The following is a 22185-nucleotide window of genomic DNA, read 5'->3' as shown; positions in this document are numbered from 1 at the left end:
CTGTAAGTGGTACTGTACCTCATACTTCCGCGGTCCCTGCTTTCGGCAAGGTGGTGGTGGTGGCCACGTCTGTCCCACCCAAAATCAGTGAAAGCATCCGTTGTTCGGCTGAGGTCTACGGTGGACTCATGATGCAGGGCAGCAGTGTGATCTAAGTCTAAAACATTTGGTGGGAGACACATTGGAAGCAGCAGCGAAGAACCGGGAGCGATGGACAGGAGAGAGTAGATAAGTTACAAGAGTTTTGAACTGTGAGACAGAGCGGATTGAGTAGTTTGCAGAAAAGAAATATGGATCAGCAGAGTAAAAGGTGAGTTGCCTCATATTTTCTACCTAAAGAAGCTTGCGGAAATAGTGTATTTTGACTCAATATTATTGCATAAATTAGAGTTCTGATGTTATAAGTTAGTCTCAAAAGGTTATCCCCGCACTAAGATAAAACCAATATTGTGCTTCCTTCAATTTGGTACATTTTAATAGAAGATTCGAGTCTATTCGAGTATCATTTTAACACAGAAACTACATTATCTACATCCCCCTGATGTAGATAATGTCACAGCTTTGTCAGGGCAGGGACACTATCACCAGGAAACATTAGGATCTAACTGTGGAGCTCCTCTTCCTCGACTCAATATGAGTGTTGTGTGCAGTTATCTTCTTTTAATGTCCCTCTGTCACTTTAAAATGTTAAGCACACAGCGGGTTCTTCTTGCCTTTTCAAAAGCCAAATATTCAAATGCCTGCTGGAGTGTAAAGGTATTATAATCCTTGTGTCAGACAAAGGTTGTAAGTCATTCGTCTTCCTTTGTTGGATCCCAGAGCTGGTGTTGGTGTTGCTCTTTTGCTGCTAAAGTCAGCTTAGATAGGTTGGTTTGGAAAATTCACAATGAGATCAGCGTTTTCTGAGCTAAAAAACAGTATTCCTGGTCCATTACATATTTTTATGGGTTGTCTTCTTGTTCAAACAGATTGAATATCAATGCGTGCCACAGTTTTTACTCTGGGCTCATCACGGTTTTAGCATAAATCTTTGGTTTCCACATGTCTCAAATGTTTACAACAAAGTTCTTGTGCAGTCCTTTACGTGCAAATAATTTTTATTTGTTTCTATCAGTCTGCATTACCGGTTTGTTGTTATGTTTTGCAGGTTGTCCATGTGCTGCAGTATCATTTCCAATTTGTCCTGAAGTGAAATTTTGCTCACCACTGTGATAAAAGGGATGAATGAGGTACAGAAGAGTTAAAACTCAGTTTTCTACAGAAGACTGAGTTTTAACCTTTACTTCAATATTATTCTAATTTTAAAACGACAAAGGTCCAGTTTCCTGTCAATTCATCAAAAGCGGTTTTTATTGGGCTTTTATGTGATAGATCAAAAAAACAGCCTTAGAATTTAGGACTGCGCATAACAATCTGAAAAGTGTGGTGTGCTTTTGTATTCAAAACAATTTTCCCTAACAACTTTAAATTAAATCCAGTGTGACCGATTGCTTTTAGAAGTCAACTCTTTAGTAAACAGATTCCACTTTTGCACAATCTTATATCAGTGTAAACAATACTCCTCTCCAAAAGCATCACATGTTAGTTACTGAACATGAGTCAACAAACAACACAAAAAAGGAACAGAGTCAGGGAGAAAGTAGTGAATAAGTTTGAATGCAGATTGAATATCAATGCGTGCCACAGTTTTTAGGTTTTAATTTGTAAACAAATACGATACAAATAAGTTTTTTTAACATCTCAATTGTACATGTTAATCTGTTTATATAAAAAAAACCCAACAAAATAAAATGCATTGATATTTGTGGTTGTTGCGTAAGAAAATGTAAGAAGACTTACCGCAGAAATAAATACAAAAAAACCCCATACATAGCAATTTTTTATTTTAGTACATATAATTTCATTTTCAAATTTTTTTTTCCAATAAATGATGTCTGACAGTCATGACTGAAAAAAAATAAAGAGAAAGCACTACCGGGAGAAATACGTACTTGTGTTTTTGGTTAAACCTTTCCCCAACATTTTGTCATTGTTATCGTCTCAGGGCCGCTCTGCTCTGCTCAGAAGGTGCCACCTCACCAGAGCTGCTCCTTCTGAGGACGCTGGAGATGGTGTGACTACTCAGGCGGAAAATGATGCAGCCTTCCCACTGTCTGAACTCTCAAACCTGTTTGAGAGTGAGGATGGCTCCCAGTCAGCACAGGACACCAGTCTGGATACGACTCTGGAACAGGCTCAGCCCGGCGTCCAGCCCGGCGTCCAGCCCGGCCAGCCCTCAGACGGCAGACAGAACCTCAGAATGAAGTTTCATGGTGCATTCAAGAAGGGCATTACAAACCCAATGGACCTGCTGGAAACCACCATATATGAGTCAAATGTGGTGCCAGGACCTAAAAAAGCCCCCATGGACTCCCTCTTTGACTATGGCACCTACGGAAACACAAGCAATCAGAAGAAACGCAGGAAGAAACTCCCAAGAGGGTGAGACTGCACTGCCTCAGTGTGTTTCCGTCATCTCTTGAACGAGACGTTGGTAAACTGTGTAAACTGGAAAAATGTTGTCAGTATGCACATACACACTTTGAGCTTTCAGTCTGTTCTTGACCTAACAGAGAGTATGTTGTTTGATCCTCTGTAGCCGTTGAGGTAATATTTAGGCTAATACTTTTTCCTGGTGGTCACACCTGCACCGTACACACAGAGGTGCATTTAGAAGAGCACTCAGCGGTGCTGGTGTTGCTTAAAAGGTTATTTGTCTCCCTCAAACCCATTTCATTCATAATTTCTATGAATGAACACTAGATAAAGCTGTGTATTCTTCAGTAGTTGTGTTATATGACAGTGAAAACAACATGTGAAGAAGCATTAACCTGTGTGTCTGTGTCCTTTCAGTAAAACGGAGGTGTCTTGTGATGAGAGTCAAAGCACTGACCAACCAAAAGTTCTGAAAATATTCTCTCGCTTCACACTGTTCGATTGTGTGTCTCGTGGAGACCCAGAGGGCCTCCAGGGTCTGCTGGAATACCTGCAAAGTCAGGAGAAGAGGCTCACAGATGAAGAGTTCAAAGGTGAGTCCTTGTCTTTGTCTCTTGATGATCTCCTCTCTGTGACACTCTGTCCTTCCCTTTAAACTCTTGAACTGTGGTCCTCTGTGTGTTTCTGCTGGTCTTGCTGTTCCCAGCTCCTCTGAGGGGACGTGAGAGGGATAAGGTGGAGTGATGTCAGCCTTTGTCCTGTTGAGGTCAGGCCAAATAGAAGCTTCCTGTGTGTCTGAGAAGTTTTCTCAAGCCTATGACAGAGTGTGGAGAGAAATCACAGCAAACTGCCGACATCCTCATGGAGATAAATATAGCTGACTGACTGATAGCTAAAGATGAAGGTTTTGTTTCACTTTACAAAGCTGGGAAACTTTTTTTCCCCCCTTGCAGATTTCTTCTGTTTTTGCCATTTCGCCACTCTTGCATGTTTTAGATAATCAAAGAGGTCTTATGACTAAATAAACATAATCTCAGTATTTACAAAACACATTTTGAAACAAAAATTTCTCTATATCAAAAAGTAATTGTCACCAAAAACTGATATCTGTATGTGCCACCCTTGGAGGCACAAACAGCTTTTGCAACAACTGTCATTGAGTCGTTTACAGCTTTTGTTTTGTTGTGACTGTGGGAAATCTTGGTCCACTCTGCTTTGCAGAATTGTTTTGTTTTAATTGTTTTAATTCAACTGCTATCAAACATGAATGGTCTGCTTGAGACCATGCCACAGCATCTCAACTTGATTTAAGTCCAGACTTTTATTAGGCTTCGCCAAAACCTTTTGTTTTATTCTTGTGTTGTCCTGCTGCATAAGCGAGCACAAGGTGTTGACACTTCGGTGGTGGGTGTGTCAAGGTGGGCGTGACTGTCACTTAGGTATGAATGGAGCAGAATTGGCGCGCTGGTTTAGTATGTATGAGGAAGCGGGTGTGACGGTGGTTGTCATAATTTCTGTTGACCATGCTATAATGTCGCTTATTGTTGGCGCCATTGTTTGGTTTAGCCTGGTCAGTATGTGTCAGTAGCTACTTGTAAAGTCTCAAATATGGCTGTTAAAGTTGGAATAAATGGATGATTGCAACAACTTGAAGCGACCTGGAGTTTGTTGAAGCATGCGTCGGACAGCGAAATTCACCCGTTAACCCAGTGCGGTCCTCTACAATACCGTTGGTTTGCCGCACATTTATCGTCAACAGAAAGACAATGGAATGAGTGACTCGTTGAAGGACAAGTCTGGATTCTTCGCTTCTGCTTGGAACAGTTTGGAAGCGGTAATGGCGCACGCAGCGCAGCGTCATCAATCAATTAATTGAATGATTCCTTCACCGCAGCTCAATCAAGTCCGCTGGAACTGAGGTATGGACAAACACACACGTATTGAGTCGACTGTTTGAGGAGGAATTGTTAAGACAAATATCTGGAAATGGAGTTAGCTGGATCAAAGTCAAGTTCCGTTGTAAGCGGTAAAGATGAAAAAAGACGATCAAAATTAACTGTTAAAGCACTACAGAATAAAATTGAGAAGCTTCAAAAGGATCTCAAAGCAAAGGTTCATAAAATTAAAGGAGAAATAAACATTATTAAAGAGCTTATGAAAAATGAAGCAAATCTTGAGAGTGTTCAGTCTCACTGTGATGATTTTAAACTTTTGCTGGAGGATGCAAATCAGCTGTATGAGTCTGTTATTCCACTGTTTCCTGCTGAAGAACAAGAAAGACAAAACACTTGGTTTTTAAGCTTGAGTAAATATAATTCTGAATTTATACAAGAAGTTGAGAAATGGCTTTCAGGTGCTGAACAAGTCAACAATGCAGCTCAAATGAGTGAAGAAGCTGAATTACATCAGGCTCAATTGTCCAGTGTGAATAAAGAGCTTAATGCACCTTTAGTTTCTCAGCATATAGAGTGTGATGAAAATGCTGGTGTTGAGGATGATGTTAAGCCAAGTGACAGTGTTTCTAATGTGGACAGCAGAAGGTCTAGAAGAAGTCGGTCATCAAGAATTAAGTCTTCTGTGTCTTCTACATCTTCAGCTCTTGTTAAAGCAGAAGCAGATATGGCTGCATTAAAGGCACGACATAAGCTGTTGAAACAAAAACATGCTTTAGAGGAGCAGGAGGAACAGCTAAGGAAAAAGAAAGAAGAACTGGATTTGGAGATTGAAATTGCAGCATCTATGGCTAAAGTTAAAGTGTTTCAGGGCTCTGTCTGTTCTACAGTGACTAGTGCTGCACAGATTCAATCTGATGGCATGAATTCATATTTTGAACATGAAAATAAAAGATCTCAAATGCTGAATGTTGATGCAGATATATTTGTACCTACAGCAGCGGGAACTGATTGTTATGATAAAGTTCTAACCTTTCAGTCCTATTCTTATTTGGGTGCAAGACCTAAAGACACAAGAGTTAAAGAAAATACAGACACATTAACTGACCAGGTGAAGATAAAAACAACACAAGTTGAAGTTCCAACAGATCGAATGTTACATCAAGCTCAGCTACAACCATCACGTCATAAAGATTCATTATCAGTTGATGAAAATAAACAACTGTTAAGTGTATTGGAAAGGCAAAATGAAATTACAAACTTGCTTGTAAATCAACAATCTTTATTTTTTTTGCCAAAAAGAGACATATCAATATTTGATGGTGATCCACTCCAATTTAAGACATTCATGACAGCGTTTGAACACAGTATTGAATCAAAGGCACATAGTGCCAAAGATTGCTTATACTTCTTGGAGCAGTACACTAGAGGCCAGCCTCATGACCTAGTGAGAAGCTGTGTTCATATGCCTAGTGATTCTGGATATGCTAAAGCTAAATCTCTACTTCAAGAACATTTTGGTTGTTCGTTGAAAGTAATTGCTGCATATATGAATAAAGTTTTGTCATGGCCAGCTTTGCAAGCAGAGGATGTAAAGGCTTTACAAGCATTCAGCTTTCTGCTCAGAGAATGCTGTAATGTGATGGAAAACAATGGCTGCATGCATGAGTTGGATGTTCCTGCCAACATGCAAGCAATCATAAAAAAACTGCCCTTTAAACTGCGGGACAGATGGAGAAATGAGGTGTGTGATTTGCAAGAGAAGTTCAAAAGAAGAGTAACTTTCAGTGATATTGTTCGATTTGTAGAAAGACAAGTGAAGATCGCTAGTGATCCACTTTTTGGTGATATTCAAGATTCTTTATCTAGACCAAAGAAGGATGCAGGAATCTATAAATCACAGCAGCGATTAAAGATGAAAGGAAGTAGTTTTGCTACTATTGTTGGAGATATGCAGAGGAAAGCTGACTTTGAAGTAAAGAAGGGACAAGAGACAGCTGTTATAAAGAGTTGTTTATTTTGTGGAGCTGGACATTCTTTGGACACATGCCCTCTACTGGAAAAGAGGACACATGGGGAGAAGTTGACATTTCTGAAAGAAAATGGGGTGTGTTTTGGCTGTTTATGCACTGGGCACATCAGCAAGGACTGTAAAAGGCGACATCACTGTAAAGTGTGTAGTTTAAGACATCCCACCATGCTTCATGTCTTCTCCAAAGAAAAGGAAATTGGTCCAGTCCATAAGAAGAAGGAAGTGGAGACAACAAGTGGAAGTGCCTCCATCTCTGCTCAATCCAGTGGTCTAACTGGGGCCGGTGAGCATGGCTGTACTCTCTCTATTTTACCAGTTAGAGTGAAGTCTACAAAGAGCCAGAAGACAATAATAACATATGCGTTTTTAGATCCTGGAAGCTCTGCCTCATTCTGCACTGAAGAACTGATGAACAGATTATGTGTCACTGGGAGACATACAAGCATCCTTTTACGGACAATGGGTCAAGAAAGGGTGGTTGGAAGCAACATTGTGTCAGATTTGGAAATTGCTGGGTTGAATGAAGACATCTTTTGTGAATTACCTGACCTATTCACACAGAGAAGCATGCCCGTTCATAACAGCAACATCCCTCACCAAGAAGATGTTGAAAGATGGTCACATCTGAAAAATTTGAGGATAACTGAAATTAATTCAGGAGTTGATTTACTTATTGGGACCAATGTGCCTAAAGCGCTGGAGCCATGGGATGTCATTCGAAGTCAAAATGGAGGCCCCTACGCAGTTAGAACTATTCTTGGATGGACAGTAAATGGACCTCTTAGAGGAGACTGTGATGTCGACACAAGAGAGCTACAATCGACTGTTACTGTTAACAGGATTTCTGTGTCAAGACTTGAGAATTTATGGCAACAACAACTGAAGGTTGATTTTCCTGAATGTTCTCGAGATGAACAACCTGGATGGTCCAGAGAAGATAATCAGTTCATGGAGCTAGTTACAGAGTCAATTAAGCTGGAAGAGGGACATTACACCATTGCTTTACCTCTGAGACACAAAGATCTGAAAATGCCCAACAATAGGAAATTGGCTGAACAGCGTGTTTTGAATCTCAGAAGGAAGTTTACCAAAAACCATCAATTTCTTTCTGATTATACTAACTTCATGAATGATATAATTTCCAAGGGCTATGCTGAAAAGGTCTCAGTTGAAAATCTTGAACGGTGTGATGGGAGGGTTTGGTATATACCACACCATGGAGTATATCACCCTCACAAGAAAAAGATAAGAGTCGTGTTTGACTGTGGTGTAGCATTTGGAGGAAAATCTTTAAACACTCAACTCTTACAAGGTCCAAACCTCACCAGTTCATTGGTTGGTGTCATCACTAGATTCAGAAAGGAACCTGTTGTTATCACAGCGGATATTGAGGCCATGTTTCACCAGGTCCGAGTACCACCATCTGACTCTGATCTGTTGAGATTTCTCTGGTGGCCAAATGGAGAATATGATCAGCATCTGGTGGAGTACCGAATGGTTGCACATCTTTTTGGAGCTACATCATCTCCAAACTGTGCATGTTTTGCACTAAGAAGATGTGCAGAGGACAATCAGCAGCTGTTTACACCAAATGTCATAGATGCGGTGCTTCACAACTTTTATGTGGATGACTGTTTGGTCTCTGTGAGCACAGAAGAGGAAGCTGTCTCATTATATCAAGAACTCCGTGCTTTGTGCAAGAAAGGCGGTTCAACTTCTCAAATGGATAAGTAACCGCAGTGTTCTTGCTGCAATACCACAGCATGAAAGATCAATTGATGTTAAGAACCTGGATATGGATAATGATGATCTACCGGTGGAACGTGTGTTGGGAATACAGTGGTGTGTACAATCAGACCTGCTGAAATTCAAAATCATTCTCAAAGATAGACCTCTGACAAGACGAGAGTCTTGTCCATTATAAGTTCCATCTATGATCCTCTTGGATTTCTGGCACCAGTTGTCTTAGTGCAAAGGGATTCTACAAGATCTAAGCAGAAGACACGTTGGCTGGGATGATCCTTTGCCACATGATATGGTCCAGAAGTGGAAAAACTGGCTGGAAGGACTTCATCGGCTTGAACGGTTTGGAGTTAACAGATGTCTGAAACCACAAGATTTTGGACAAGCCACAAGTTCGCAGCTACATCATTTCAGTGATGCAAGCGAGAATGGATATGGAACAGCGAGCTACCTGTTGCAGTGTAATGCTGATGGACAAGTGCATTGTGCATTTGTAATGGGTAAAGCCCGGGTAGCTCCACTGAAACCCATCACCATCCCTCGCATGGAGTTGACTGCTGCAGTGGTTGCCAGCCGCATGGATAAGCTATTAAAGAAGGAGTTAAGAATGGAATTACAAGATTCAGTATTTTGGACTGATAGTACTTCAGTTTTGAAGTACATCAAGAATGAAAGATTGAGATTTAAGACTTTTGTGACAAACCGAGTTGGAGAGATACTCAATTTGTCAAATCCCTCACAGTGGAGTGCGTTGCTACCAGTATTAATCCAGCAGATTTGGCATCCAGAGGAACAAGTGCTAAGTCTCTCTTGAAGGCTAACACCTGGGTGTTAGGACCAAAGTTTCTTCAGGACCCTGAATGGAAATGGCCTGTAAATCCTGAGGACATAAGTCATTTTGCTCTGGAGGATCCAGAAGATCCAGAGGTCAAGACATTGGTTTCTGTTAATGTAACATGCACCAATGAACAAGTGGATCCGATTATGGACTTCATTCATTCATTTTCCTCTTGGGATAAATTGAAAACAATGGTTGGGTGGCTACTCAGGTTTAAACAATTGTTGTTCAAACTGGCTCAAAAGAGAGCACAGCTGAAGTTGGATCTTGCAGATTCTAAACTTGATGAGTTTAAATTTCAAGAAAGATTGGAGAAAGAAATGAATGTGTACAAGAATGACAGAAGTGGCAAAGAACAAGACGGAACTTTTTGCCAGGAGATGTCGTCCTCATCGTGGATGACTCTGCTCCACGCAACTCTTGGTTAATGGGTAGAGTTGTGAACATTGTTCCAGATAAAAGAGGACTTGTGCGAACAGTTCGCATCAAGACAAAGACAAACTTCCTGGAAAGACCTATTACCAAGTTGTGCCTGCTTCAGGAGGCAGCAATGGCATGAACATTTAACAAACTTTTCTCTCCTTTCCATTTACCAGTGACTTCCTTTTCTCTAGTTGATTGCTTATTCTAAATGATAGATTAAAATAAATTTGATACGGAGCAATTTATAATTGTTTCTTAGGTTTGTCTCTTACAGTGTTGACACTTCAGATAATTATTTTTGTAATAATTAGGGGCCGGAATGTAAGAGCCATATGGTCAAAATAAGCAATTACTGATGTGGCAGGAGCACAAGGTGTTGACACTTCGGTGGTGGGTGTGTCAAGGTGGGCGTGACTGTCACTTAGGTATGAATGGAGCAGAATTGGCGCGCTGGTTTAGTATGTATGAGGAAGCGGGTGTGACGGTGGTTGTCATAATTTCTGTTGATCATGCTATAATGTCGCTTATTGTTGGCGCCATTGTTTGGTTTAGCCTGGTCAGTATGTGTCAGTAGCTACTTGTAAAGTCTCAAATATGGCTGTTAAAGTTGGAATAAATGGATGATTGCAACAACTTGAAGCGACCTGGAGTTTGTTGAAGCATGCGTCGGACAGCGAGAAATTCACCCCGTTAACCCAGTGCGGTCCTCTACAATACCGTTGGTTTGCCGCACATTTACTTCGTCAAAACCTTTTGTTTCTTTCTTGTGTTGTCCTGCTGCATAAGCCAAGTTGGCATAAACGTCTTTAGCAATGGTTTTCAGCTTCGGACTCTCCCATGGATGTGATCTTTGGCTCCTTTCTTATTTTTGAGGCTTAACTGAGACAACTTATGTTTGCAGTTCTTTAGATATTGTTTTTGGTTGTCTTGTGACCTCGTGGATGAATTGTTGATGCGCTCTGGGAATCATTTTGGTAGACTGAGCCCTTCTGGGAAGGATAAAAACTGTTCCATGTTTTCTCCATGTCTGGCTACTGACTCACTGTGGTTCTTTGGAGTCTACAAGCATTCAAATGTCTTTGAAACCCTTTCCTGACTGATAAACAGCAATGTTTATGTTCTAAAGACACTTAAGCGTATTAGCCAACTTCCTATTCAGTTTAAGACGTTTCTTGATTCTGTTTGTCTGGCAGGAATCAGGTTTGGGTTAAATTTACCAGCTACACCCAATTAGATTTTATAAAAACATGGTTATTAGCAGTTATTTCACAATATAACATGAAACATTAGGAAATTACAGAAAATCTAAACAAAAAATCCATACGGAGTAAGTACACCGCTGAATATTAACCTGTTTGTACTGTGAAGCTGGGACATGATGCTTCACATGACCACCATTGATAATCACCTGTTACATAGCAGGCTACATTACAACCATGGTGCTCTGGGAGCTGGTGAGAAACCATGTGTCTTTATAACATGCAAGCTCAGTGACAGCTGAATCCAGCAAATTAAGAAGAATGTATGAAAGCTACCGATATCAACAAACAAGAAAAAGTTGCTTAAAATGAAAGAAAAGAAAAGAAAAGAAAAGAAAAGAAAAGCAACAATGATGTGAGGACAAGGACATGAAGGGAAATGTTATCGCAGAGGATTAGCTCAGAAACCTAACCTCCACCCTAAACCAGGACCCAAAAATATGCTGTGTTGAGCCCGGTCTACCTGTAATTCGCCACAGTGGTGACTGGCAGCCTGTACCAAAATGATAATCTGAAGCACACAAACTCTGGCAGCCTTCAGGTAAACATTGTAAAGTGTGCTCTGGTTTTGATTACCATTATTACACCGGTGCTGGCAGGAGTCCCCATGCCTTTTATATGAGCAATTTATGTAACCGGGATACTTATATAATAGGCACCTATTCAGTTCAAGTTTCACTTCTCTGTAAATAAGTCAGTGTTTTACTCTAGAGCATTTAGATTTAAAATAGAATAGAACAGATTTTATTCAGTGGGGAAATTCAGGTGTAACAGCAGCAAAGTGGCAAGACATGCAGGTTCACACAAAGATTAAAGTATGTAAAAAAACAAAATGATGGATTATACAGTAAGGACAAAATTATATAACAACATACTCTAAACCAAGGAATGTACAAATATGAATGTGCATTGGTGTGTTAAAAAGAACAAACTACAATACATGGAAATAAAAGCTGTGCAAATAACAGAGATGTGCAAACACTAGTAGAAATGTTATTTAAATATGAGTAGAACTGTAATCATTTATTTAGTTTCATGGGAGAAGTGATGGTTATAGAGTCTAAGAGCTGTTGGGAGGAAGGATCTCCTCTAACGCTCATTTGTCCACCTAGGATACAGCACATAGCACCTAATAGAACAGTAATGTAAATGTCAAAATGTCTTCCTAAGGATATCAGAAGTTGTTTTTTTCCCCACCAAAACATGTCAATTTGCCCCAAAAAGTCACTTGAACGCTATTTGGATTGTAGTTAGAGGTCAAGTGAAAATACTTAGAAGGCTTCAGCAATCAGACTCTCTTTCAGTTGGCTCAAATACAAGAAAAATGATACTAAAGCAAATTATTGGTAAAGGAAAAATGTTCTTGTCAGATAAACTGGAAGTACTTCTCTGTCTGACTGCTAAATATCTGACTGAGTTGTTGCTTTTAGCCAATGCATGTTGAAGCCGCTTTTCTCAGTTTTTAGAGAAATTTCTTCACTGCAACCCAGAATTCCAGATGTTTCTCAATACTGCAGCACAAACTGTTTCTAAAGGACAGATTGTCTCTGGTGGGTGACAGCAAACAAGTCCATCTGCTTATCCACTGTGATTCCTGAATTTCAGGAACCACTCCGTTTCTTTTAAACATTATTTTTGTAAAATAGACTGAATTAGGAGTAATTGTCTTTGCAATCTTTCCCAGAGCTATCCACAGGAAAGACGTGTCTTCCCAAAGCCCTGCTCAACCTTTACGGTGGTCGGAACGAAACCATTCCAGTGCTGGTGGATATTGCAGAGAAGACGGGAAACCTCAGAGAGTTTATAAACACTCCCTTCAGGGACGTCTACTACAGAGGTAGGGAAATGAGATCACAATATGACATATCAATAATTACGTCAGTGATTAATTATAATAAAGGTGGTAATGAGCTGTCATCTTGTCCTCTTCTTGTCCAAAGAAGGTATCGTCTGTAGTTGTAACTCTGTTAGAAACTCACTGTTCCTCATTGCACATTTCTCACACTATTAAAATCTGAGAAGTGTGGTGTTCATTTATATTCATACCCTTTTACTTTGAAAATCCCAAATAAATATCAATGCAACCAGTGGCCGTCAGAAGCATCCCCGTTAATAAACAGCCTTTCTGTATAGAAATGACTTTCCATGTAAATGCAGATGCTCTGTGAAGGCCTCAGAAGTTTGTTAGAGAACAAACTGCATCGTAAACACTAAACAACAAGCTGTGGAAGAGTTTAAAGGAGGGTTAGATTATAATGCAACATCACAGGCTTTCATGTTATGGAATTACATCAAACCTACCACAACATGACTGTGACAAAGTGTCTGTTTAGGTGAACAGCCATAGCGGTCAATTACAGAGCACAGTACCTTAGTATGGTGCATTTGGTGTACCATATCAAATGTACGGTATTCTGAATAGCCAGCATATATAGTCAGTCAGATTTCTCTCTTACTTACACCATCAACTTTACAAAGACGCATTTCCCAACAGTCGTGTTGTGGAACTGCACTTCAGAGTTGAAAATCTTTTCCTTTGCTCAACTGTTCTTGCAAAATTTCTGTCAATATTGCACATGCCTACATTTTGTAGTCAAGTCTTGGAAAAGGCCTTGGTTTAGGTGATATGTTTCCAATTTACCACAATGTGACGCTGTGGTATGAAATAGTTTGAATAGCGGTAAATCTTGCAGCTGTGTTCTGTCTCCAGGCCAGACGGCGCTCCACATCGCCATCGAGCGACGCTGCAAGCAGTATGTGGAGCTGCTGATGGAGAAGGGAGCAGATGTCCATGCTCAAGCCAGGGGACGCTTCTTCCAGCCCAAAGATGAGGGCGGCTACTTCTATTTTGGTAAAGCAAGTTTTTTTTTGCCATCAAGAAGCATATGTTGTTGTGCTTCTGTGTTTTCACTCTTGCAACACTTCATTCTGACTCTTAAGTCTGGTTTTCATCTTTGTAATAATGTGCTGTTCTGTAATTTTGCTGTCTCACTTCTTGGTCTCCCTCTACCCATTTTGGGTACATGGTTTTTAATTCACGTCTGTGTTTTGAGTTATTTTCCGAAGTTGCTGGCAGTGTTGAAATGTGAAAGCATGGAAAGATTTTTCTAAGGCGCAGAAGCCTTCACTGCCAAAAAACATAAAATGAAAGTCACATCAGAATCCCACCCTCTTTTTATGTTGAATGTGGCAGATTTTGGCAGGAGAAATGTGGACAGGATACTCCACCACACACCTGAATGTTTTTGAAGTATTGCTTCTTAAAATGCTCAAAAAACATATAAAAAGACGAGCATTATGTTTTGTGCTCTACTGAGACGTGCAATGAAAGGTGTCTGTGTTCTGCAGTTTGGAAACATAAGCATCCTCTGCTGGTAGGAAGAACCTTGCTGACCTTAACGCAAGGAGGTCAAAAGAATTTGAAATAACTTGACTCAATGGCGCCCTCTGTTGGCTACAGTGAAAATTTGACATCAGTTGTTACAATTAAACCCCTTGAAATATTTGCTTCATTCCTTATTCATGACGAAAGAAAACATTTATTAACAATTGTCGTAAAGAATCAACAAGTCTTTCTTTAATATAGAAAAAATGTATGCTATTTTTCCCTTCTTAAATTTAAATAACTTTTTCGATTAAAATCAAGTGTCATATTCCTTTTTTCAGCACAGACGTGAGGATTTCTATTTTCACTTAGCATGGTTGTCATTCCCCAATCCCAGCGTGTCCGGGGCACAGTGTGAGTAATTTGCTGCGGAGCTTTGCGGTGAGGTGAACAGGAACCTGGCAGGGCTGTTGGCTAATGGGATTTAGGCTCACGCTAACTCTCTGCATGCACCCGTGCAAATCCATGAAGAGGAGCGTTTCTATGTGAGGTGACAAAGTAATCTGTCACCCATGGCAACGGCTCATTTTCAGCAGCTGCCTTTGGCTCTCTGGCCCCTCAGCGCCCCTCCCTCGAACAGCCACTAATTGTGCAGCTTTCATGCAAAGGATTTAAATCAGATCTCTGATCCATGTTTAGTCTGCTTTGTGAAAAACTACAGATGCCAGCTACAGCTCTTAATTAACCCTGCTATTCGTGTTTTTTTTTCCTAATACGTTCAATCTGATGGAACTGTTCCGTTCCCCTTCAGGTGAGCTTCCCCTCTCTCTGGCTGCCTGCACCAACCAGCCTGACATAGTGCACTACTTGACAGAAAATCCGCACAAGAAGGCCGACATGCGGCGCCAGGATTCACGTGGAAACACCGTGCTGCACGCGCTCGTGCACATCGCAGACAACACCAAGGACAACACTCGTTTCCTCACAAAGATGTATGACCTGCTGCTGATTAAGTGTGCCAAGCTCTTCCCAGACTGCAACCTGGAGACAATACTCAACAACGACGGCATGTCACCCCTCATGATGGCTGCCAAACTTGGCAAAATTGGGGTAGATACATTCACTGTGTCATTCGATCCTCATGCATCCTGTCTGTACTATTAAAGGTGACATAGAATAGAATAGAATAGAATAGAATAGAATAGAATAGAATAGAATAGAATAGAATAGAATCGTTGTAGTGTGCCCAGTCTACCTGTCATTCAGTGAAGAATGAAGGCTTTAAATATGACAAATTGTGACTTGTCATTTAAATTGCTATATTACTGTCAGGATTTAGTTCAAACATTGGGATTACTGCTTTTGTTCTGAACAGCTTAGTTATTTTGATGTCCAGGGTGTCAACACTCCTCTGTCAGCCATGCAATGATCGTGCAAGTCTCACTTTTCTCCACATAAGCACCCCGTATTTACGTCCTGTGAGGGCTTCATTGTACTTGAAGGTGAAACAATATCACACGAAGGACACACAGCTGCAAATGAGTTTTACCCAGAAGAAATTTGGATCAGACACAAAGAACAAAACAAGTCAGTGTTTAACTTAAATATTGTGGTTAAACAATCTGGCTGCCTGTTTGGAGAGAGGAGGCATTGATTGAACAATTAGATTAATTATTGGTGGATATTCACAGACATTTTGTACAGAAGAAAAACAAGCTAAGACCACTGTAAAAGTATGCACTTTCTAACTTGATAGACTTTATGCTCACAAACAACACACTCAGCCCAAAGATCTAACAGTTGACTCTGCTTAAACTCTCTGTCCTGACCAATGTTGTGTTTTCTTCCTTCAGATTGTGTATTCTTGGATTTGATCTTCAGATCTTCACTTAAAATCCAGATCTAAGTGTTATCTAATTTTCTGGAAAACCTGTCAAACAGAGTTTTTTTTTAAAATGAAAACTGTTCATTTATGTTTGCTTCCACAAACATAAATGTTTGTGGAAGCAAACATATGTGGTCTATGCGAGACCACATATGTCTCGCATAGATGATCTTTACTTTTTCTTTTTCATCTTTTTTTCTGTTGCCAAAGAGCAGCTGCACATTTATTCATTTATTTGCTATAGTTCTGTCAGAACGGTCCCTTTTTGTCCACAGTCATACAGAGTGACAGATTTAAAGATGACGTTACAGGTGCAACATTATCATCCATAAGTACAAACGTGCTTCCTCTTTTAGAGGATACGTGTTTTAAAATTGTCTGCTTCAAAAAAAAAAAAAAAAACAGCTAAAAGGCCAGTTGTGATTTAGATCTCTTATTTTCAAGATTGTTTTTCTCGCTCTAAAATATATTAGAGTTGAAGTCTAGAAGTCAGTTTCCCTATATCCCTCCAGGTTTTCAAACACGTCATTCGACGTGAGGTCAAAGATGAAGAAGTTCGTCACCTGTCACGTAAATTTAAGGACTGGGCTTACGGTCCGGTGTACTCCTCCCTCTACGACCTGTCCTCTTTGGATACATGTGGAGAGGAACCATCTGTGCTTGAGATTCTAGTTTACAACAGCAGTGAGGTAAAAAAAATAAATAATAAAATCCCAAGAATATTTTACTTGCTTCTGGAAAATAAAGGGGTTAGTTTTTGCTTAATGCTTCATTGTCCTTCAGAACTGCCACGAGATGCTGGCTGTGGAGCCCATCAACGAGCTGCTGAGGGCCAAGTGGCAAAAGTTTGCTGCTGCCTCTTTTTACATCAGCGTGGTGTCCTACCTCATCTCCATGATCATCTTCACCATGGTGGCGTATTACCACCCAACACCGGAGGAGGTTGGTGTGAATTTAAATCAACATTAGTCACATATATTTGGCCTGGCTTTATTTTATTGGTTTCTATGTAGCACAAAGTCACCCCTGCCCCAGAGCATGATGCTGCCACCAACATTTTTCACTGCATGCGTGGTGCTCTTAATGTGATACGAGTGTTGTTTTTATGCCAATCATACTGTTTGCAATTGTGGCCAAAACATCTGTCTATAACAAACACTCACAGAAGGCATATAAAAATTTTACCCTTGCTTAGATATTTTCTGAAAGAGAATTAGCATCTGTATTGTAAAGTTACTCCGTAGCTCACAGTTAAGAAGGACACAGAACGATGCTGTCAAATCTCTCATCTCTGAAGGCATTCAGCTGCCACATTAAACAAAAAGACAAGCTTAAGTGCTTTTTTTACATGTAACTTTTGAATGTGTGTGAGATTAAGTATAATTTTATGCTGTGTGTTTTTGCGGTCAATCTTAACACCGATTTAACTAAATCTTTTTTCTGTAGCCGCCTCCTTACCCCTACAAGACCTCGTCTGACTATTTACGGATGGCTGGAGAGATTGTAACACTGGCATCAGCGATCTTCTTTTTCCTCACAAATGTAAATTATTAGACCTTATTTATTCCCTTTAATCACTGTGTCATTAATCCAACCTGTAGCAACGTGTTGCTTATGAAATTCTTCTGTGTGTCTCTGCAGGTTAAAAACGTCGTCCTGAAAAAATGTCCTGAGGTGAAATCTTTAGTTTTTGATGGATCCTTTCAGCTGCTGTAGTAAGTCTCTTTCCTCCATCTTTGTACCTCCTCTTGTGTCTCTTTCAGACTTTTATCCAAGGCAAATTTAACGTCCTCTTAATTAAGTCACCCACTTAATCACTTAATTACTCACGCTTCTTGGCGTTTTTATAGTTTCAAAGATGAGGATGTCTGGCATCAGTTCAACACATGTTGATTTGAATCATCAGCTGCGATGTTGATATTTTAATAAGCCACGGCTTCATTTCATTTATGACATTAACAAATCCTTCCCTCCAGCTTCATCTACGCTGTCCTGATTATCGTCACTGCTGCTCTCTACCTGTCTGGCATTAAAGCCTACGTCACTGTGATGGTGTTTGCTCTCGTCCTGGGGTGGATGAACACACTATACTTTACCAGAGGCCTGAAGCTCACTGGTACCTACAGCATCATGATTCAGAAGGTCAGATGATAAACACTGACACATCACTGAATGCTTTGCACTTTGTGCATAACTTGACTTTTCTTGTTTTTGCCTCTCAGATTCTTTTCAAAGATCTGTTCAGATTCCTGCTTGTCTATGTGCTCTTCATGATCGGTTATGCATCAGGTGAGCTAAGAGTTAGCCTCCCGCTGTATTTACTCATATTTACCCTGATGTTTCTGGATTGACATGTGAAGCGCCCTGCTCTGTTTCCATCCTGCAGCCTTGGTGTCTCTGTTGCCAGTTTGTCCCACGGAGTCTGTTAATAACTCTACCACCTACTGCAGGAACCCAGACACTTTCAGCACTTTCCTTCTGGACCTGTTCGAACTGACTATCGGGATGGGAGATTTGGACATGATCCACAGTGCACTATATCCTGGAGTTTTTCTCATCCTCTTAGTCTCCTATATTATCCTCACCTTTGTGCTGCTACTCAACATGTTGATTGCCTTGATGGGGGAGACGGTGGGACAGGTATCCAAGGAGAGCAAGAAGATCTGGAAACTTCAGGTGACAGCCGCTATTCTAACCTAACTTTTTCTTTTTTGTAATTGTTAGATTAAAACGAGAATTCTTGCAGAGTGATTTCAGATATGCTTAAATCTCCCCCCAGAAAATTCCTGCTGACAAAATCCAGCTGATATAGCAAACTTTTACACTGCAAAGTCCAAATTATCTCCCCAAAAGAGCAAATGTCATTGTGATGGGTGAACTTCAGAAAAATTAGCTGAAAGTTTGTCAAATTGAATCCCTGTTATTGACATGCCTTACTTGCAGTGGGCAACGACTGTCTTGGACATTGAGCGCGCGTTCCCAGTGTGTATTCGCAAGTCTTTCCGAGCCGGGGAGATGGTGACTGTGGGGAAGAACCTAGATGGTTCACCAGACCGACGGTGGTGTTTCAGGTATTTACTGGGACCCCTAACCCCTCCATACAGCCCCATGAAAACCCTCAGCTATGATAAAAAACTTTCTAATGTTTTCACACTCAAAATTTTATAATTAAATAATTAAATAATTAAAATTACTATTTTATAATAATAAGAATAATAATAAATAATGAAATAAGAAATAAAATTAAAAATAAATACCTTTATTGTATTTATGAATTAAATAATAATACATAAAAAATACAATTATTTTGAATTTTATTTGATGATTTTTCTTAGGTTTTAAGTGACAAACCAGCACAGAATTGTGAAGTTTAAGGAAAATTAAAAAGTTCACAAAAGAAAATCCGAAAAGTGACAAAGGTTTAGGTCTAGACTTTGACTGGACCCTTCCAACACTATTCTTTGATTGAAACTGTTCAAGTGAAACTTGAGACTTTGTATAAAGTCTCTTAGTCTCAATTTGTATTTCACTCCCACAGCATGATACCACCACACTCTAAAACTCTGTTTTATTTTGTAGATTTCATGTAGTACAGTTGTTATATTTCTGACCAAAAGTATTTGCTTCCTCTGCTTTTCTGCGTTCGCCACGCAGCTTGGGACAAAGTGCAAATGGAGCTGCTCGTTATTTTTGCCATATTTTGTTCCATTTATTTTTCTATTTTAAAATGATCCTCTACTTTTTGGTTATTGTACCACATAACAATAAACAGATCTGAGGCTGTTGTCAGTCAGAATGGTGTGTTGCTCCTTCAGGGTGGATGAAGTAAATTGGTGCCACTGGAATCAGAACCTTGCGATAATCAGTGAGGATCCAGGCAAGACTGATGCGAGCCAAACCAACGGGGTGCAGCCAGGTGTCAGAGGCCTGAGGAGAGGTGAGATCCTGATGGCTGTGATTAAATTCCTTCCCATTTAACAGATTCCAGTCATATGGACCACATGCATGTATAAGATTGGATTCTTTTCTCTCCCTCAGATCGCTGGTCCACTGTGGTCCCTCGGGCGGTGGAGTTAAGTAGACGCCCTCGCTCTCATGACCTGGTGGTAGAGATGGAGCCACTGACGCCAAGATAGTGAAGCCTGCAGAGACTCTATTCATGCTTGTGTCAAAGCCACCAACTCTGGTGTTAATTTTCAGGGGATGCTTTTGGTCAATACGCCTCCCAATTCGCACATGCCTCATGCCAGAAATTCATAGGGAGAGCGTAGAGTAATATAATGTTTTATTTGTAAAATAACAGAGGTTTAATCCTGCAGACTGACACTGAGCACACAGTTATAGTTGAAAACAAACCCGGAGATATTGTAACAGTAAATGTTTGCTCTTAGTAGAAGACAAGCTGCAGTTTGTAATTAGTTTTTTTTTTCTTTTTACTTCTACAGAGGCGTAGGAACCCTAAATCCTTAATGTTCTGTTCGGCTGCATGTCAGACAGTAGTGGGCGATCACTCAGGGAAATCAGATCATTTCAGCATTTGGAGTGTTTCTATATTCTGAAAGTAAACAGCTTTATAGCTTTTCTAATAAGCATAAACAGATTATCACTGCATTAGCACATTTTTATATTATTTTTGCAGCTACTATCACACTGCAAGATTTTTTTTTTATTTTTTTTTTTTCAAAAGTGTTATCCAGCAAAGATAGTGATAGCAAGTAGCTTACCGTGTATTAAAACTTTACCTTAGAGACTGTTCTCTACATGCTGCTTAGAATGTTTTGTAGGTGGAAAGTTTCAGGATATAGAGCCAGGATATATCCATTTTATGCACCATATGTTTTTAAAATCGTTTTTATATTGTGTTAATGAAATGCACTCCCATGAAAAGCACAGATTTGAACTGGCAGCTTGGGCAGAACAGCTGTCAATTGAGCTGAAACAATGCACTATGCCAACTTCTGATGTGCACATTATTGCATGAATACAAAGACGTCATCCCGAACAAGATGGGCAGGTTATAGTTGTCAAGCAAATATGCAAATCAAGACAATAGCCCTTCGTGTTGTGGCTTGTCTTTGAATTTGCAGAGTTATTGTTCCTTTGCAGCTGCGGTATTTGCATAATCAACTCTTAGTCCGAACCATTGTATACTTCCCCTCAATTTGCTGCAGTGTTTTCAATGCAGTTGGCGTTGTGCCCTAAACAGCGTTCTCCCTTTTTTCCTTAGTGTGCATCAGCTGCATGCAGGGTTACATATGAATCATTGTGCTACAGGACAGGCGTTTCATTTTTTACAGGTTCACTACTGCCTTAAGGCCACAAATTGTTGGTGTCTGTTTACAGTTCTCCAACATGCCTATGCATCTTTGTTTTTACTTTCCACAAAGAACAGTAAACACTGACAGATTTTATAAACCATGAACTTGAGTCTTTATTTGTTTCTGTGCAGATGAAGATTTTTATTACAATCAGCAACTAAAAAATAAGTAACATTTTAAATGAGATATTAGAAAAAAACAAAAACAAATGCATGAATCAGAATCCACAATGAAAACAAATTCTGGGAACAAAAACTTCTTTTTAATATACACGCCTAAATTATATGAGAAAGAATCAGAAAACATAAAAATTGGTTTGTGATTGAGGCATGAAACATTACAAAATAGTTTTTAATTTCTTGTTCTACTTTTTATCAGTGATAAACTTTCTATAAACTAAAATGTGCCCTTAAACCTCTTTTGAATAAAGAAGTTTGCTTGAAAGTCTGACAGTTTTTGCAAGAAACAGTATATTATCACCATCAATTATGAAATTACTGATAAAGAATGTAATTAAACCCAAATGCTGAAAAAGTTTAGTCGTTCAATATGACTGCAATTTTAATGTTGGTCTGTTGATGGCGGCAGAGGTCTGAAGTTTTTACAGACTGAAAAGTCGTGTGTTTTGTCTGCTGTGCTGTTTTTGGACATAGATATTATAAATGTAATCTTCAGCTGCAAATGGAAAGGTCAGTGTGTAGAGGATGTTGCTTCTTTGGAATATTTTTTCCAGACAACCTCAGGTGTCCTCAGCGATCTTCCTTCTTCCTAACAGAACTGCAAGCTGCCAAAAAAACTACAAACTGGTTCATTCCTTTTTTGCCTTTCATCATTTCACCTTGTTTTTCCTCCTCTGAAGATTTTCACACTCATGATGGCGAAGGCCTCATCCGTCATCTCACATCCTCCTCCTCTCTCCCATCTGTGTCTGAGGCCAGCAGCGCTGAAGGACACTGGGAATCTCTCACCACCTCCGAGAAGAGGCTAATCCTCTT

The 22185-nt window shown here is 39.9% G+C and overlaps 1 protein-coding gene across 1 annotated transcript; it reads left to right on the top strand.

Annotated features, from left to right (window-relative positions):
• Window positions 1-26: 26 nt before the first annotated feature.
• Window positions 27-21738, top strand: trpv4 (transient receptor potential cation channel, subfamily V, member 4). The gene is made up of 17 exons (XM_044111680.1): window positions 27-310; window positions 1148-1229; window positions 2045-2481; window positions 2893-3068; window positions 12347-12499; window positions 13373-13513; window positions 14799-15097; window positions 16385-16561; window positions 16656-16814; window positions 17319-17414; window positions 17514-17587; window positions 17849-18014; window positions 18095-18161; window positions 18259-18548; window positions 18816-18943; window positions 19688-19809; window positions 19911-21738. Exons 2-17 carry the CDS (start codon window positions 1221-1223, stop codon window positions 20006-20008), a joined length of 2592 nt encoding a protein of 863 aa, XP_043967615.1. The 5' UTR covers window positions 27-310; window positions 1148-1220; the 3' UTR covers window positions 20009-21738.
• The last annotated feature ends 447 nt before the right edge of the window (window positions 21739-22185 follow it).

Source organism: Gambusia affinis, linkage group LG03 (assembly GCF_019740435.1).
Source record: "Gambusia affinis linkage group LG03, SWU_Gaff_1.0, whole genome shotgun sequence".
In the NCBI taxonomy this organism is placed as follows: domain Eukaryota; kingdom Metazoa; phylum Chordata; class Actinopteri; order Cyprinodontiformes; family Poeciliidae; genus Gambusia; species Gambusia affinis.
The sequence above is the reverse complement of the archived record's forward strand: the minus strand, read 5'-3'. Positions and strand labels throughout refer to the sequence as shown.

Coding starts and splice junctions, on each gene's coding strand:
- trpv4 (XM_044111680.1), top strand. Junction 17,415..17,513: donor TCTTCTTTTTCCTCACAAAT/GTAAATTATTAG, acceptor GTGTCTCTGCAG/GTTAAAAACGTCGTCCTGAA. Junction 18,015..18,094: donor ACAGCATCATGATTCAGAAG/GTCAGATGATAA, acceptor TTTGCCTCTCAG/ATTCTTTTCAAAGATCTGTT.